Raw genomic sequence first — 18,754 nt, forward strand, 5'->3', positions numbered from 1 at the left:
TAGTACGGCCTTGTGCTTGTCGACGAGGTCGAGGAGAAGATCTCGCTCTACTCTGGAGAAGTTAATTTTGCCCTTCTCCGTTTTCTCCATCACGCGCGCGTCGCAACACAGCACCAAAGAATAACGCAGTACAGAAAACAAAACACACTACAAATGACTACACACTATCAATAAATATAAGACCAAAATATATACGATACAAGCAGTGAATTTACAATTAAAATGCGCGATAACAATATAAAGCAGAGACAAAGAGCTGGCGATGCTGGCGATGATGCAACCGATGGACGCGCGCGAGCGGAAAGACTACGACGTCGACAGGAGCAGTACTACGCGCGCTACTATAGTGACGTCTTTGTTTGTGGCCAGACAAGTAATATTAGTTCTCCAAAGCTAGCCGAAAAAACTTTTTGTTGTTGTTAAAACGTTAGTTGAGACTTCTACTATGTATTAGCAGCGCTGTTTTGCCGCTTCTGTTCTTTATTTGTTCATGAATTTATTAGATAAACAGAAATGTTTGCTTAGCCTCGTTCCCATGGCGCCTACTTACATCTAAAAGCGCTACTTTCGTAAGTGCTGCTTAAGTGCCGTTTTTGAAACTTCCTTCGCCACTCATACTTTACTCAGAACTTAAGTCACGAACTTAAGCCACACCTTAAGTTTCATTCTTGAATACGGCGGTAAGAATAACTTGTTCGCAAGCACACATGATACTGAGTATAAGGAAGCATCCTCAAGACCTCTTGAAGACAATTCTGCATCGTCGAGGGTTTTGCTCTGAGGCCACATCATATGGTACGTTTTCCAATATCACAACATCGCATGTTGGGCGGACAGAAATTTACTTTTCAGGCACGAAAATGGAGCCAGTGGTACGCAAGAACTTTGAGGAGAAAGTTTGTGCAGATGTGTTAGAGGTAAGCTACATGTGTACAACCTGCTTGACTTAAAAATTTGTGATTTCACATTTGGTGGCCTCATTGCTTTCATATTTGCACATGACCATTGCACTTTTATGTCTGCGTTTGCATTATTTGTAATAATTGTGTACTTGTGGGACATACGCTTCAGAAAAGTACTTTTTCTATTTTCATTTGCATCAGAAAAATATTATTTCTTTTTCCAGACTGGACTTGTGGTCCATACAGCCCAGCCGTGGCTTTGCGGAAACCCTGACGGGCTCTTTGAAACGGCAAAGGGTGTTTGCCTTTTAGAGATAAAGTGCCCGTTTTCAAGACGGAACAGTGACATCATTGATGTAGAGCAGGAGGTTACATTTGTGCCGTACATTAAGTACAAGAATGGCAAATTGACGCTCCTTGCAAGTCACCGATATTACACGCAGGTGCAACGGTTAATGTATGTGTGTAATATCAATTAATGTTTTTTTTGTTTATTCAGAACAACAAAACTTCACCATCATTGTAGAGAAAGACGATGACTTCCTATGTTCAGCTGTGCGAGCACTGGAGGACTTTTACTTTACGTGGCTGTTACCCGCCCTTGTCAAGTCCTCGAGAGTGTGATTAACCTTTCGTTTGAATAAAAAGATGTGTGAAAATGAGAATATAGCGTATGTCTGCTGATTGTAGATGGTGCAGCACTTCAAACCTCACTGTTCGGAGCTTATAATAGGCGGCTGGAGATTTGCCAAGGCACAGCAGACATGAAATACCTCGCTCATCACTGCAATCAGCTCTGTGGGTATGCGTGTGTTGAGGATGTTGAACATCTTTATGCACTGGATAATTCTTTCTACATGAATTCGCACCTGTGCAATTTGGTACGTCTCATGCACCTCACTTTCAGAAAATTGGTCCTGACCTTGCAAAAATGGGGGCATCACTAATACAGCCCGTACCTCCTCAAGGCCTGCCTTTATACCCGGAAACCCCTTATCGGCCATCACAACATCGCCTGGTTGCACTAGGTCTAGAAACCCAGAATCCACTGTAATAAAGGAATCTGACAACCTGCCTCCGTATGCCTTTGAGCCGAAGCAGACTGCACCACATGGCGTGATTCCAACAAGGAATTTCAGAGTATATCCTCCTTTGTAATGTGAATACAGCACACGCTGCTGCTGTACAGTGTACGGTTGTTCTGTACGGACTTCTCTACAATCAATTATCATCGAGCAGTCCTGGTAGTGAACTTTAAAGCAATTTGGAATTGTCTGCCTAATGACATGATCAGGAGGGCGATATATCCACTTCTGCGTGGCAATGCTAAGTGTTTTAAGAACACTCTTAAAATGACGAGAGACTGTGTTCCTGGACACACAGAAAAGCACTGCAAGAGATGAGTAAGTGATCCCAAGCTTAAGCTTCATCAAAAACAGCACAAGCCTATCGGTTATTGGCACATCACAAGTTCGCTCAGCAGAACGGGGCATTATGCTAAGCAGGAGGGCATATATGTCGGGGGACACGCCGCACAGATCCTTCATGGCAGCTGCACATGCTTGGACACTGTCGTATCCTGTGAAGCAAGCTGTCCTGCTGTCTCTACCAGACTGGTGGGAAACCACTTCAGGCTTGCACTGTACTTCCGCGTCGCAAACAATTTTCTGGTTGACTTGAGTGCGCGCCTCATTGCCTCGTGCCGAACACAGGAACACCGAAAATGTGCCGGAACATCTTGCAATGTCGTCGGTTTGGCAAGACTGCGTAGAAAAGAAAAAACAGGTATCAGCCATAAAACTGGACAGCTATGTCACCTGCACTGCAGTGAGATGCATATACATAAATTAGAGGTTAAACACTTTAATTCACAGTGACGAAAGCAGGCAGTAAACTGCTGAAATATCACACTTAAACTCTGCATGTAACATGTACACAGAGACGGCTTTGCATCAAAATAAAGAATGGCGGCGTCATTGTTCCATGCCCATCCCGGTTGCTTACCTTGTCTTTTTGTGCAGCGTCAACAGCCATGCAAAGTACCTCCAGGTTGGATGGCTCTTGATTCAGGGGATCCGTTTCAGAGGTGTCTCCTTAAGTGCTGGATGCCGTGTCTTTTTCGCTAACAGTGGCAGATGCCTGCTTTGGCATTACTGAGGCAGACGATGCCCAAGCCCTCCTCCTCCTATGCAACCTGAAGCATATGAAACATTCGAAAATTCATATTTTCCTTGTGGTCCTTCTTCTGAACGTTACATAATGAAAATTACCAGCTGCATTCAAATTCTGCAGACTAATTGAACTTAGAATTGCACACAGTAGTTCAAATATTGAATTCTTATAGGTGGTTCACAGTGCTAAAAGTCATTTCATGCCTTTCATATCGTGCAAGCTGCTTAGTCGCATCGACGTGGCTGACCCTGTATGCATCCGGGAATATGGTTGGGTAGTACCCTGGATGCGATGCGATCGTACTCTTCTCTCCGTTGACGAAATGCTTAGAGCATATTCTTGTCCTCTCATTCGGCACCCACTCGGAACTGTCGGCCAGGCTGAAAAAGACGACACAGCATAGTTTACACCACAATATCCTCAACCCACAGAGGGCAGAGGCAGACAACACATGCATAATGTTTCCCTAATTGGCCTGCAATTTTACAGAACACAAGTTTTTTACACTACGGAGAAGTGGTCTGCGCACACCGCATAAAAGTTCTACTGGCACGCTCTATCATGTTTGCCACACTTTTCGCCATTTGCAGGGCCCAAAATAGCTTTGACACATGAGCCAACCGCACTCCTAGCGAATGTGCATGCACGATAACTTCTTCCGTACCCAACCCGGTGCGCCGTACGAACGTACCTAGGCAAGTGCAGTATGTACATACATGTGAGGAAGTTTGTACGTAGGCGCGACTAAAGAAGTACAATCGAAGAAATGCAGCGCGGACAAACGCCATAGAAAGTTAAGTGCGGCGATATATCCGCGATGAAAATGACACGTATGCGTAGGTACATATGCACGAGGTTCGAACAAAATTTCCGCAAACTTCACCGCCCGGAGCGCGGCGAGGCGTTCACATTTAAAATTACCACTCGCGGAATGAAACTGCTAAACGTACTATGTTGAAAAGACGCTAAGACTGGTTTTAAATGCGACAAAGAACTTACTTGATTCTCCGCACTGCCGTGATCCACTTCTTTCGTCGATCTCTTTCGTACGGCCTACCTGGAAATCTGTACAGCTTAATGCCAAACTGTCCTTCGCGGCTATGGCAATCCTTCACGCAGCAATACCGACAACTGCTTTTTCTTTTCGCATTTTTTTTGCCGAAGCCACCGCCACTACTACTGCTTGCCATCGTTGCAACGCGACTGAAAGCGTGCAGCCGGTGCAGCTGAGCGCGGCGGCGGTGCTTCCATTCAGCCGGCCCACAGACTCACTGGAGCGGCGCTAGGTGGCGCAAGGATCGTGACCAAACTTGACTGTACGGAGCCTCTAGTCGCAGACGGCTTGCGATCGAGTTCCGTCCGGTTGGTATTCAGTCGCAGTTTCGGTGTGTTCGCTCAGCGACTGAACAATGGGGAGCGCCGAGACTGCGTGCGACGTGCGGTCACGTGGGAGCTGTTGCCGCGGTGGAAACAAAACTGTTTATTCTAATCAAAACATTGAAATAATGCCCCACATCTAAAAATACACTCGTCATAACATCATCAACACATTTCGTGTAGCGTTTCTGTCGCGTTTAATCATGGATTGCCTTTGCAAACATCAAGAAAACTTGACTGTTCCTTTGACCGAATTCGCTGCGGAGCTGCATGTGAAAGCACCGCCCGAAAATCGCACTGCGGCGTCACCGGCTTGGCCGACTTTTTTCGTTCTAGTTGCAGCATGTGAAACGGGCCTTATGCGACAGAGCGGTTCCTCTATGGCGGAATATGCACACTCGACTGACCACCACCGAAGTCGCCGTCACGTCGTTGCACAGCTCAAAATCAGCGAACGGACCAAACAAAAGTCCATGGCGGCAGCACACAGCGAGCGAATGGGTTTGGAATGCTTCGGAATGCGTTTGGAAATTGTTGGGAAGCACCTTGGAACACAATTTATCAGCGGCGGAGCCCGCGGCAGACGTCGCCGCGCCGCGCCTCGACGGCGTCGGCACGCTCCTCATTTAGTTTCTCCTGTGCGAGAGCTCCCCCTGGCCGGCGCGATCTGCTGACAGCTTAATTCGGTTTCATTGAGTTTTCTCGTCGTAACTATGCCTCTATCTCCGACTGCGCAGTCGGAAAATATTCGTTGTTTATTCAACTCGACACATATACCGCGAAATTGTTCGGTAAGAAGAAGATTAATAAAATTTAAATTCTTGAACTCGCCGAAGCGCAGCCCAGGAGCTCAAACGAGTTTTAGCACGTTCGGAAATTATAAACTATTCTAAATAATGAATTATAAAATTAATCTTCTACCCAGTGTAATGGATGGTGCAATGTTCACCAACACCTGCCAGTATACATTTAACACTGCATAAAGGGTGGCAAGCCAAGGCTAATATAGCCAGGTTTCGAAAATGGCTTAGTCAACTCTGGCAAAGAGTGGAATAACTCTGGCTAACATGGCCCATGATAGCCAGGTTTTGAAAATAGTTTAGTCATTTCTGGCAAAGAGTGGGAGAGCTCTGGCTAACATGGCACATGATAGCCAGGCTTTGAAAATGGCTTAGCCAATTCTGGCAAAGAATGGGAGAACTCTGGCTAACATGGCCCATCATAGCCATGATTTTTCGATGGCACAGCCAATATCGGATCCTCATTGGCAACTCTGGGCCTACTTAGAGCCACGCTTTGCCAGTGGCTTTCTAATATTGGCCCGCTGTGATGTGCTAACTGGGAGGGCGGTTCTTGCAACTGAAATTTTATTGAACAAGCATCATGACTAATATAGAAAATCGCACGTGGGATACTGCAGCCAACGGTAAGGCAGGATGAAGATATAAAAACAAACCAAAACAACATAAGAACTTCGACAGACCTATAAAGACGGCACCCACACGTGGAAGATAAAAAGTGGAAGGGCTAAGCAAAAATTACATGAGTAGGACATGAAAAGTATGATGGAAATGTACCAAAACGTGGAACATGAAAACCGCACGTGGAAGTGAAGACATGTAAACCACAGCGTAAAAGACAAAATGCACATGAAACTGAAAAGCAAGCAACCAAAAGTCACGTGGCAAGAAAGCCTAATTATTTTCGGAGGATGGAAGCAGCAGAAGGAGAGCTAACACATCCTGTTTATAGCGTAAAATGGCAACCGCTTCTATAACCTCCCTTTCAAGTTGCCCCTTCGTCCTTTCTACAATCTGAGTCTGGCTGAACGGTGGGCAACAGCCCTGACAACTGCGGCAGTGAACTGGCAGATTTGATCCCCCATCTCCTCTAAGCCATCATTAGCCATGATGTTTGTCCAATGAAATTTCAGTTTCAACTACCGGCCTATGTTGTCGCCTCGCTCTGTTCTGTGTATGCTGCGGTTTAATACTTATGTTTCGCCAACTGGCCTACAACTTTTCTCTCCTTAGCTATGCCACTCTAAACGTAGGCTCTTTTGTGTATTCCTTCGCCATGGAGGATTAGTGTGCACTGTGTTCTGCAATCATAGCACCTTCGACGTGCAGAGCTAGGGCCTTTTCCTGCGAACAAAACCTGCCCACACGATGTTTCGTACATGTTTGGGGCGCTTGGGTCATCGGTTGGCAATTGGAAAAGGGTTTCAAAAATCCTGAAGGCAGAGTTCTGGAGGCAAGTAGGATTCTTCAGTACTTGGCTTCGAAGTGTGTGCTTTCAAAGCTTTGGCCTCGGTTCGCCTGGTTGGAGGCGTTCGCGGGACTGTCAGCGCACTACGCAGCAGGCGACTGAATTCCTGAGAAATTACGCACGCTATCAGCTTCCAAACAAAGGCAGCAGGAAAGAAGTGGGCGTTGTTCTAGTAACTTTCCTCGGCAACACTTCAGTTCCAGCAGAAGTGGAGGGCGTGCTAAAGCATGGCCCCAAGTACAGCCTGGAGCCATCGATGGACAAGTACGAAGTTCTTGCTTTTGTGCACAGGGTGGCCAACAAGGCACCAGCTGAAGAGAGAACATCCTGCCTTCTGGAAAGTGTAGACAGTCTGCGGAGAAATTTCACCAAGAAGTCTTGTAGCTCCAAAATCTTACGTCAAGTAGCTTGCCATTTTCTGGAGAACGACCTTGCTCTTGTCCAGGCTGACAAGGAAGGCGGCTTCACCATACTGCCACAGAGTTTATTTCAAGAAAAATGCCAATAACGCTGTGAGTAACAATTTCAAGGCCGTATCGCAAAACTTTCCAAGGTGAAGAGCAGGGCACTTGCTCTTTTATAAGAACTCAACCTCCAGAAGCTGGCAAAACAAGGGTTTGGAAGTGAGTTTAATGTACTGAACATTTTCTGTACGGCTAAGACCCATAATGGTTCAGTGCCGTTCAGGGCTATTGCAACCGAACGAGGTAGCTGGCAGGCACAAATCCGCAAGTTTTTTAAAGCCGATTTGAGCATACTAAAGCCAGAAGATCTTTTAAAAATAGGTTGGTCAGACTACCTGGTTCAAGTGTTGGATTCTGGTGTTGCAGGTGCCAAATGTACATAGTCTATGTGGAAGAGATGTTCCACTCGGTGCCCTATGTGAAGAACTTTTTAGTGCAGTAAGAGAGCTAACTGATGCCACCGGTGCGGTTGGCTTCCGGTTGGCTTCCGCCGGACATGATGCTTCTGCAGCGGCTTTGCAAGAATACTTTGACGCTCCCATGTTTTCCGCAGCATTACCTTAAAAACTGCTTATGACTCATTCTCGGAGAATTCCAAGCCTCTTTCACATGTTTCGGCCCCTACCCTCCCTCTTTTGAAGTCTCCTATCTCCCCAACTCATCTGCCGGACGTGCCCTTTTCAAGGCGCGCTACAACCCCCCCCCCCCCCCCCCCCGAAGCGCTTTTTTTATTCGCTTTCACCTAGCTGTTTCTTCCATGCGCTGGTACGCGCTGCGCCTCTAGTTGACCCCCCCCCCCCCCCCCTCCCAAGATTTTCTTTTCTCTACCTTTCAGCTCGAAACGTTTTTTTTTTTTTGGACCACAAAAGCTGTGTAAAAGAGAATGACTACCCTCCTTGTTGCCCCTCCCTCCCATCAATGTCGTCTCCACTGCCATTCGTCACAGCGCGATGCATCGCCACGACACATTCTTGAGGGCCCTGTCACACTAGCCCAACACGCCGCCGACGCCGACCCGACAAAGACACCAAAGATCGGCCAACCCGGTCGGCAGACGTTGTCTGTGGCAGACCAAGCTGTCACACTATAGGCCGACAACGACACCAACTCGTCCGACGACCAGATGTCTTCGTAGTGTGACATGCTTTGACGCCCGCGACGCCGACAAAACCGGTCTGCCAACCGTGTCGTCGCGAGATCGGTCGCCGAGCAAAAACATTCACGAGACACGAACACGATTTCGCTATAGTACTGTTTGTTTATGTTCATAACAAGCTCTGGGATAGATGAATGTCCAAAAAGGTATCATTACTGAGGATCGTTGGCCAATGCCAAGGTGCTGGTTGAAGTGATAACTACGATACAAGCAAATTTCATCCTATAGCCGCCTGCTGCTGCTACTGCTGCTGCTGCTGCTTCGTGCGGCTCGCCTGACGTCTGCTAGATCCGCTGCTGAAGCCGTCGCGGAAATCGAGCATAACTTTATTTTATTATGGGACAGGTTGGTGTGACTAGAGGAGTTCCTTTATTACTGCGCTGGCTAGTTCCAAAGCTGCCTGAGCTGCGGCATCGATGCGAAACCAGCTAGGCTTAGCGACGAGTACGGCAGCCGGGAAGCAGCGCAGTTCGTCGCCCTGGCGCTCCCGCAGGCGTCGTCGTTGCCGAAAGCGCGGCTGTTGCGCAGGCATGGTGTCGTTGCTCGAATATAGCATGCGGCATTTCTGATAGCATGGCTGTTTCGTTTTTTTTTCTTGTGCGAACGTGAAGTAAACCGAGCCTGCTCGCCAGCAGGCCAGCATAGATCCCGTCCGCCGCCGTAATAAAAATCAGCTTAAGATTGTTTTTGACGTAAGCAATAAACGCTGAGACTGAACAATGTGACAAATGTATCATTTCTGAGGATCGTTGATCAACACCGAGTTGCTGGTAAAAGCAATAACTTTGATAACAGCAAATTTCTCGCCAGAATCGCCCCGCAAGCTGCCGCTGGCCCGCCGTTGTGGTCGGGCTCGCCTGTCGCCCGCAGCGGTCCGCTAGCTCCGCAGCCGAAAGTGTCGCGGAAATTGACCATAATTTTAGTTCATGGTGCGATTATACTGTTAACAGCCAAGCGATATTAAGAGATATAGCGCAGGCTACTTGCGAAGCGGCGTCCGCTGCGCCAGGCAGCAGCACAGTTCGTCGCCAGGCGGGACCGCGGGCGGTGCCGTTGCGGAAAGCTCGCTACTAGCGCAAGCATGCTTTGTCGCTGCTCGTGTATAGCAGGCGGTCTTTCTGATAATATGGCTATTTTGTCTTTTCTGGTGCGAACTTCAACACGCAGTAATCAGACCGCTGCGGGAGGCAAAGCGTACACTTTGAGCTCGAGTGCTTGAGTGGAGCGGCGCAACGATGCTTGCTGCTCCGTGTGTGCCTGCATGCAGTGGGGCTGCAATGCGCAAGCAGCGACCGGTGCATCGCGCCGGCCGAGTTTTCGCACATGGGTCGCCGGCTTTACTTCTGTCGCGAGTGTAACACTGCGGAGTGCTTCTTATCAGCACCTCTGAAGGAGGAAAATGAATCTGCTCTCCATGGCGTCGTGGCCGGAGTTTTTTTTCTTTTTATTATTTTCGCCTTAAATAATCTCTCCCGTCCTGTTTATTACCGCGAGCGGCTGAATTTATTTTTCAAGCCATGCCTTTCTGACCCAGAAATAAGTACCGCTCAGTACTGGGCTGCCCTCAACCTAGGTTCATAATCACGATTGTTAAAGAGTTTGTTTTACTATGGTGGGATTTATTTAAAAGAGTTAAAAATGAAGCGTCCCGGCCCATGAATTTCGCATAGCAGGAAATGACAAAAGAGTGAGAACGACAAAGGGCCAAGTCGGCGGGAGGTCTCGCACGCTGTCTCGCTAGTGTGACATGGGAGTTGGCGGACCATCGGCCAACTGCCGTCTTGTGGGAGACATGGCGCCGACGCCGACAGTCGGCCGACTGTTTTCGTCGGCGCAGTGTGACATAGAGCCAGACATCACGACGACATGGTTTTGGCAGACCGAGTCGGCCGACTGTTGGCCTAATGTGACAGGCCTGACCGGACGAGTCTTGCCTTGTCTGGCACGGCGGCGCACAACCAACCCGACAAAAGAGCATGTGCACTCGAGCTGGCTCCGTTCCTAGTCTGCGCAAGCGAAAACCCACTTCCGGTACTATATGAGAGCTCCGACGCGGTTCACTACCCTTGCTTGCAGTACCTTGCTTGTAAGTACTACAAAGATTTTATCTTGAGATACGCTCGGAAATCAATGTGATTTTGGGAGTAAGTGTTGCTCTGACTACATGCGGCTTTATTTTTTCCGGCAGGAGAAGAGAACGAGACAAAACAAGAGGACGCCTTCTATGTGTCTACTCTCATTGCCAAATGTCTGGCTTGACGTCGTGCGCAGTGCAGATCTGCTCGAATGGTAAGAATTTTATATTTCGTCTTTGGGGCAATGAATTCACCAAACATTCACTTCTTCGCCGAACAGCGGGTTTGAATTCTTCTGACCTTTCATCCAATTCATTCAGGAATAAGTTTGTCACGTACAGCTTATGCAGGATAGGAATCGGAACTGTTTTGTGTTCCACTACAGACGAGTGGCTGAAGATATATATACTACTTCTGCGCTCTTTCTCTGTGGTTAACACACTTGCAGGTGCAATGAAAAATCCGCAATTTAAGGCAAAAGCTTTTGCCAAGTTAACTCTCAATGGAAAAGAAATACATTACTCTGGACTGTCAGACGGGTGTTTTGTGTGGTTTTCAAGTCAATTTCGAATCTCTGTTACATGAATTGGAAGCGACTAAGATAAACTGTTGGATTTAAAAAAAAAACAAAGGTGTTCTGTGTTTTTTCATCCAGCGTATTTATTTTTAACCGCATCCAAACAAACCAGCTTTGTTCAAAACTGCTTTTTTGACGTCCATCCCAAGGAGCACGCCGATAATGGCCCTCAACTGGTCGAACGCCGGAGAAAATTGGCTCCAATATAGGGCTATAGTGGCATCTGACTGGGGCGCTACCCGACCCAATGTTTGAGCCAGTGCACCCCACTGGCTTTCCAATCAGAAGCCAGTAATGGCATACAAAGTTCTTGATTGGCTTGAATGGCATTCCTTGGATATTCGATATTAGTCATCCAAGATTCCTCATTGGCGTATATATCATAGGAATCCGGCCCAACCCAGCGGCTATCCAATATTTCCCGCCAAAGCTTATCCACTGTTTGTTTATCACAGTCATCCAGTGATACTCGCTGGCTACCCACTATTGCCCACCCAAGCTAATGCACTGGTTTTTGCCGAAGGCATCCAGCCACTCGCTGGCTACTGAATGTTTCCCTCCCGAGTACACCCACTGGTTGTTCATCGGATTGCATCCAGGTACACTGACTTGCAGTCCCATTATTAGTTTCCCGACACTGCTTACTATGCATTCTGTGCTTCGCATTGTCAAATTCATCTGTGACGAATGTTTCATTTTGGCAACCATCGTCTATGCAATGTGTTTGTAAATGCCACATTCTATTGTTACATGCACTGAAAATGAGCAAACCGGCAATGAAGTTTAATGTATGAACATTTATTGAAAACATAACAAAGAGCCGCAGGTCTCGGCGGGCAGTGGAGGCTACGTGGAAGCGATTAATTAGTCCTGTAGAGTCTCATCGGGGATCGATCGCCTCGTCAAAGACTCCGCTACTGTAGCAGGGCCCGGGTTCGAGGGAGCGGCTGCAATGAGGGCAGGCCCAGGGGCAATCCCAGGCAGCTAGCACCTCAGCCATGAGCTTTTTGCGGCCGCCAACCCCAGTTACAAGCTGCGTACAGCCGCCTGCCGCTTTATGCCGGGACAACCTACACAGCTGTCTTCTCCTTTTCGGTGATGGCATCCGCACATACAAACAGCAAAAGAAAACGTTATTTGGAAATATGCATTTTGGTAGCTAGGAAAGCGAGTGCATGCAGTAAGGATTAGAAATAAAAATATCACCTGTAGCCCCTCTGCAGAGCCTTGTCAAAATAAAGGCTTTCTTGCTGAACTTGAGCTAGTCGGAAAGGCCCATAAAAGCCTTCCCTACACTGGCCGCAACCTCTGGCAGCTCGTGGGCCCCTAGCTGGAGGTGCTGCCGGCGCTGAAAACAAGAAGCAAATAATAGTGACTGACAATTTGAATCACAAAAATAGAATAGAACTGCTCGACTAGTTGGTGATGTATGCTAAGTCTTACAGTACAAAAAGGAAAAGGAACAAGCTTGAAGAAGCAGGGCGATCCTTCTCATTTTTTGCGAAAAATATATCTGCGTGTCTCAAACGTGTTTCAACGTGCAGCCGCTTTCTACCACCACCTAATACCGCATTTACACGGGCACCCTTAACCATGGTTAAGTAAACTGCGGTTACCCTTAACTATAGTTAGCCGCGCTCACACGGAAAGCCAAACTGTAGTTACGCCACTAACCGTAGTTACCGTAAACCGAGCTGGCTAACCTCCGTTTGCGCTTGACCGACAAAATGGCGGCGTCCGTGGAAGGCATGGAGGCAGCAGCAGCAGTGTCGCAGCAATCGTCCTCCCAGAGGCGTGTCAACTGGCCTGATGTAACAACAGCGGCTTTGATTCGCATCTGGGAGGACCAGCTACCCGCTCTGCGGGGAAATACGCGCAATGCGCGTATATACGCTGCCATGGCGGCGGAGCTGAACGCCGGGCTAGCGCCGGGCGAATGCCCCTACACTGCAAAGCAGGTCAAGCTAAAAATGGATAATCTGAACAAAAAATACCGGTAAGTGCTATCTTTACTCTCATTGCATTGCTCACCTAGCGCTGTTTTTATGGCGCGACGTCAGCCCCACGTGTGCGGCAGCGGTGTGTTGGTTCAGCAACGTGCAAACTTTTCGCCGTCGTCGCGTATTGTTTACCTCGCGAGCGCCCAAGATGTTTCAATTATGTATGTACTCATATAAGAACTGAACAACGAGTGCCGTGTGACGGGAGCAGCGTATGTTACACAGCGCCAGTCCGTTTTTTTTTCTTCGTAAACTGCGTAGTTGTTGGCCTAACAAAAGATGACACATACCCACACTGGGGGATCGGCCAAGAATCGGGTGGCTATTCACCTGTACTGAGTTAATAAAAAAGAAAAGCACCTTTTCGTCTTCGTTTGTGTACGCGTGCATGCACCGCTCTGCATGAAAAATATGTCTTTCTCATTTTCGCGGCAGCTGTTGTCGTTCAAAGCTTTTGTTTCAAACTGACAGAGCGCTGTACATAGCGACGTTGCCATACAGCCGCCAGCACGCATGGCAGCACGCATGGTCAGCGTTGTGATCATTACTTATCTCCTATTTAACTTGCACTGATTGATTGGCAGGCAAAATTCTCAGTCAATCAACTTCCGCTCAAGTGTAAGCATTGCGTGCAGAACCGAATAAACGTGCTTCAAAATTTCACTCTTTTTTTTCTGAGTTAAGGTGTCTTTATAGAGTTCTCGGGTACTTCTGGCTACCAGCTAAGGTAACAGTTCAGCAAATTTCTCGATTTTCTGAAATATATAACTTTAGGCCTCACTGGCCTACTATGGAGATTTTGCTAGAATGCTATCAGCTGAACCAATCACTTGAAAAGCTCCAACTGGTGCAGTTAAGTGACATTTTCACCAGTACCTGCCAGTTGGTACCTGCATATTGATGTAACATTTGTCTTAAGTACCAGTGTTCACAGGAAGTTTGATGGCCTAAAGAGATCACCAAGAGCACATTTATTATTGAAATCATTTCTATCTTTCCAGGCAGCTGAGACGAACTGGAACTGCCACTGGCTCTCCTGGTGTCCCGTGGCAGTTCTACTGGCAGCTGCAGTTTCCTCGGCAGCCTACCCATCAATGATGATGGGCGGGTCGAGGAAAGTTTGGACGTAATTTACAATTTCAAACATTACCCATTATTAGACCGCTCAGTCACTGTGGAATTCCATCACTATGAATTTTTTAAATGTACAGAATACTGCACAAGGCACGCCGGCTGCGGATACTAGAGAACTGAGTAGAAAAGGGAGGGAAGAGGTTGCACAGAAAAAAACGACACTTGTACAACCATGGTTGTCAGGCAAGCGCGAACAAAAGGTTCTTAACCCACAGCAGTTCAATCCAAAGTGTCATACTGCAGTTACCACCTCATCTCTATCTACTTTGGTTCATTGGTTTGGCCTCTTGCCAAGGTTATATACCAAGTTGTACGTAGTTGATTACTTGTAATCTGTTACTTGTAATTGAATACACTTTATGTAATTTTGTATCAATTACTTTTTCACACTAACATTACGGGTTATATAGTTATCCTTTATTTTTATAGCATTGTTTATTGCCTCTGGGCATAAGGAGAGTTGGGAAGAAAAGAGGAAGGATATAAGTGGCGAAATTGAGGCCACGTCCCAGTTACGGCCGGAGTGAGGGCAACCCCTACCCGGATCCTCCGGAGCACAATCTCCTCTGCACGGGTAAGACCGTGAGGCGGAGGGTTATCGCACTCTGAGGGACGAGAGCACGTGTGTCGCGCCGGAGGTGTTCCTTGTGGTAGCATCATCTATACTGAGGAATTGAGGCATTGATGTGGGTAGGGTCGGCAAGCAGGTTGCAGAATCTGCAGAGCTTTGTGAATTGATTAGGTCACGTGGGACCCACTCAATTCGAATGGCTTGCGGGATGCGAGCCACCAGGCGATGTATATTCTGGCAGATTTCTGGGCTGCGGCTGACGCGTCGGAGTAGACGTATTGCTTGAAAGACGTCAGTGCGGATGATAATGTGGGCTGTAGGGAAGCAAGGTAACTGCGGCTACAGAGGGAAGCGAGTCTTGTATAGCAACCAGCTCAGCACAGAAGGAAGAAGGTTCCGCGAATCGAAACCTGACCGTCTTGTCAAGTGCAGGCTTGCAGGGACAGTAAACTGCAGTTGTTGTTACACAGCCCTGGGTACTGACATCAACATATATAATAACTGAGCCGCGTTATTTTTATAACATATATAATAATGTTAGCCGCTCAGTCGTGCGGCTAAAATACCTCTGTGAGCTTGCACAGTGTTGATTTTAGAGAAATAGGCCGGAAGTTGCCAAGATCCGTCGGTGGCCTCCCTGCTTTTGTAATTGGGATCACAGTGGCCAATTTCCAGGTCTCAGGAACAGAGCCTTTTAGCCATACTGGGGCGGTAATTGACCACTGTAATCAGTTACATTTCAGGTGGAGTTATTGTAATTGTAGTTCGTAACTTATTTTATGCAACGTGTACAAGACTGGTTATATATTACCAATGACACTATCGATGTCTCATTCATTTTAAACATGCTATTCATTATTGCTATTCAGTGATTAGTTTTTGCTTGACTCTATAATTAAGTTCTTCAATAATATATCTATGCAGCTACTAGACTGTGTTAAGTTCTTCAATAATATATCTATGCAGTTATATGCAGATAAAAGATTTGAACTGTCCCTTTGTTCTAGCTGGCATAGGTTGGGGCAGCTGATGATTGCATACTATTACGGCAGCTTTGACCATTCACCTGGGAAGATGAAAAATGCAATATACTATGTTTGGTCGTGTGCAGCTGCCAGTCGTCAATGAGGTGCCAGGCACTGCCGAGGTACTGGCGTCAGGGGAAGACGAACCCCTCGGAGACAGAGCGGACCCCCAACTGCTGAGCACGTCTCCCCTGGCTGTGCTACCCAGTACGAGTGGAAATATGGGCTGCAGCAACCGAGGTGGAACAAGTGGAGGCGGCAGAAGCCGACGCAAGCGGGACAGCAGTTCCGTTGTGCACCAGCTTCTTGCGCTTCATAAAGACGAAGCCGCACAGGCGGTGAAAGCGGAGAAAAGGGCCCACAAATTTAGAAAGAAAATGCTTCGAATGACGCAAGAGGGCAATGATATTAACGCCAACTTGGTTCGGCTGTTAGACAAGTACATGAAATCAAAAGAGGATAAAGAAAATAATGACAGGTAATTCAATAAAACTTTTTGCTGGGCAAGTTGGTTCATTTTACTTGAGGGGATGCTTGTAGCGCAACAAAAAACAAACAAGGACAGAAGTCGAATGGGACAAGTGCTACTCTCAACTAGCTTTATTGAAAGATCAATCGCACTCATTTATACAATTTCCTTTTTCCTTCAAGAACACAATCACCAGAACGCTCATGTGAATGACACACAAATTTCACACGCATCACATCAGGCTATTTAAAAACTTATGCTCGTTAGAGTACATCTTTACCGAAGGGCTGGTGACGCACTCCAACCCTTTCTTTTTGATATGGAACGCCTCTATCAGTTACCGTGTTAGTGCGAGCATGAAAAATGCGTCGAGAATGGGAGTGGAACGAATCCGGTAGTTCACTGCAAGTCTTGCAAATGCTCGTCATTCCTAAAAAAGACAAGAGGTCATTGGTCAAAGCAAATGCGCGCTAAAGCGGGAACTGATATAGGCGTTCCATATCAAAAAGAAAGGGCCAGACTGCATCAGCAGCCCTTCGGTGAAGATGTACTCTGACGAGTATGTTTTTAGATAGCCTGATCTGATGCAGGCGTGTGAAATTTGTGTGCCATTCGCATGAGCGTTCTGGTGATTGTGTTCTTGAAGGAAAAAGGAAACTATGTAAATATGTTCGATCGATCTTTCAATTAAACTAGTTGAGAGTAGCGCTTGTTCCGTTCATCTCTGTGCCTTGTCTGCTTTTTGTCGCGCTACAAGCATCGCCTCAAGTAAAATGAACCAACTTGCCCAACAAAAAGTTTTATTGAACTTCTTTCTAGTACAGTGGGCCCTTCTTTCGTGTTTTCCTCTCCATCGCAAGAGTCTGTGTTAATCACCCACATCACTTGGACGACATGCAAGGCAAGTCGCTTGGCGTATTGCATAAGGAAAGGGCTGGTGCCGGTAGAGTTGGCTGCCGCCATAGACGTTGAAGATCTCTACTATTCTATTCCCCACAAAGAACTGTTTACCTCTGTTCTTAAGTGCATTGAAGAGAAACCTAGTTTGGGGAGCTGCTCCAAAGATCACTCTTCAAAATATTTACCTCCTTCAGAAGAAGGCCTTAAGAATTATTTTTAACCAACCTTATGATTATCCTTCCGCAGCCCTTTTTCACAATAGTAACGTGCCGAGAATATTTAGTCTCTTTGATATACGTCTGTCCTTGCGCTACAAACAGGAAACTTGGGACAAAATTTCAACAATATCTCAAATCGCTAAGCTTGAGCTCCTTGTACCTACATACCCGCTACGCCGTCAGCAGCACTACAACCTTAACACGCCACGAACTAACTACGGGATACAGATGCTTAGATATTATCTACCCGCACTACTCAACCGCATCTTTGATGCAGGCATTGACATTAATAAATGCAGCAATGCTGACCTCCGGGCGTTCTTTCACTAAATAATTCTCTTTTTTTATGGTTTGTGGCTGTTACGTATATGGTCGAAATATGCAGGTTCGTTGAAAGCTTAGCATAACCCGACAGCACGCCAGTATCATGTTGTCTTCATTCATGTATGTTGAAAATTGTTCTTTTTTATACGTTGTCAATGTGTTCACTGCTGTGAAATTAAGTGCTATAATCTGTATATAGAATGTTTAAATCATGCTTCCATTGCATGCTTTGAATTTTGTATATAACTTGTTCTTTATGTTATATTGTGCGCTTAGTTTGTGTTTCCGCTATTCATTCATGGATTGTGAAATATGCCTTAGGTTTATGTATGCCTTTCTTGTTTGCATGTGACCAATGGTGCCACTGTTGCTGGATGTTGTGGGCCTTGGGAGCTTGCCAAGCTACGGCATTTCTTCCCGGGGCCCACTGCTCTGTAGCAAGAAATAAATAAACTGAAACATAAAACCCTTGGTGTTTATTTCTCCTCTCATCTACAGTGGGACAGTCATGCAGACTACCTGCGAAAGCTTTCGGCTGTTACTGGAATATTGTCACGCGGCCGAATGATCCTTCCTCAAACTGCTAAACTCCAAATATATCATGCCTTGTTTCTTTATATATAAATTATTGCATGTTAGTCTGGAGTACAACTAAAACAAAGTTCTAGTTCTTCAGAAAAAGCAATCCTTCATGTAGCGAATATACAGCCAATGCACACAACTATGCATGCTTTACTGCATGTAACATGATACGAGTTGATCGTATATATAAATTTTGATTACTACAGGTTATGTATTTTTCTACATCTGGTGCTAAAAAGAAAGGGTCGGACTGCGTCAGCAGCCCTTCGGTGAAGATGTACTCTTACGAGTATAAGCTTTTAGATAGCCTGATCTGATGCAAGCGTGTGAAATTTGTGTCATTCGCATGAGTGTTCTGGTGATTGTGTTCTTGAAGGAAAAAAAAATTGTATAAATGTGTGCCATCGATTTTTCAATAAAACTAGTTGAGAGTAGCACTTGTCCCATTCGTCTTCTGTCCCTTGTCTATTTTTTGTCACGCTACAAGCATCCCCTCAAGTAAAATGACCAGTAAATGCAGTAAATATCATACATACTCCT

At 46.5% G+C, this 18,754-nt stretch overlaps 1 protein-coding gene and 1 pseudogene across 1 annotated transcript; one reads left to right on the forward strand and one right to left on the reverse strand.

Annotated features, from left to right (window-relative positions):
* LOC144112010 (luciferin 4-monooxygenase-like) overlaps positions 1-18,754 on the forward strand; it is a 198,469-nt pseudogene that overhangs the window by 125,922 nt on the left and 53,793 nt on the right.
* LOC144112000 (uncharacterized) lies at positions 1,613-2,936 on the reverse strand. The gene is made up of 2 exons (XM_077645086.1): positions 2,907-2,936; positions 1,613-2,665 (listed from the first exon to the last, which is right to left on the reverse strand). The coding sequence occupies exons 1-2, from the start codon at positions 2,934-2,936 to the stop codon at positions 1,613-1,615; spliced, it is 1,083 nt and encodes a 360-aa protein (XP_077501212.1).

The sequence above is a fragment of the Amblyomma americanum genome, unplaced genomic scaffold (genome assembly GCF_052857255.1).
Source record: "Amblyomma americanum isolate KBUSLIRL-KWMA unplaced genomic scaffold, ASM5285725v1 scaffold_26, whole genome shotgun sequence".
Classification (NCBI taxonomy): Eukaryota; Metazoa; Arthropoda; class Arachnida; order Ixodida; family Ixodidae; genus Amblyomma; species Amblyomma americanum.

Coding starts and splice junctions, on each gene's coding strand:
- LOC144112000 (XM_077645086.1), bottom strand. CDS start 2,936: ATGGCTGTTGACGCTGCACAAAAAGACAAG. Junction 2,666..2,906: donor ACGCTGCACAAAAAGACAAG/GTAAGCAACCGG, acceptor TTTTCTACGCAG/TCTTGCCAAACCGACGACAT.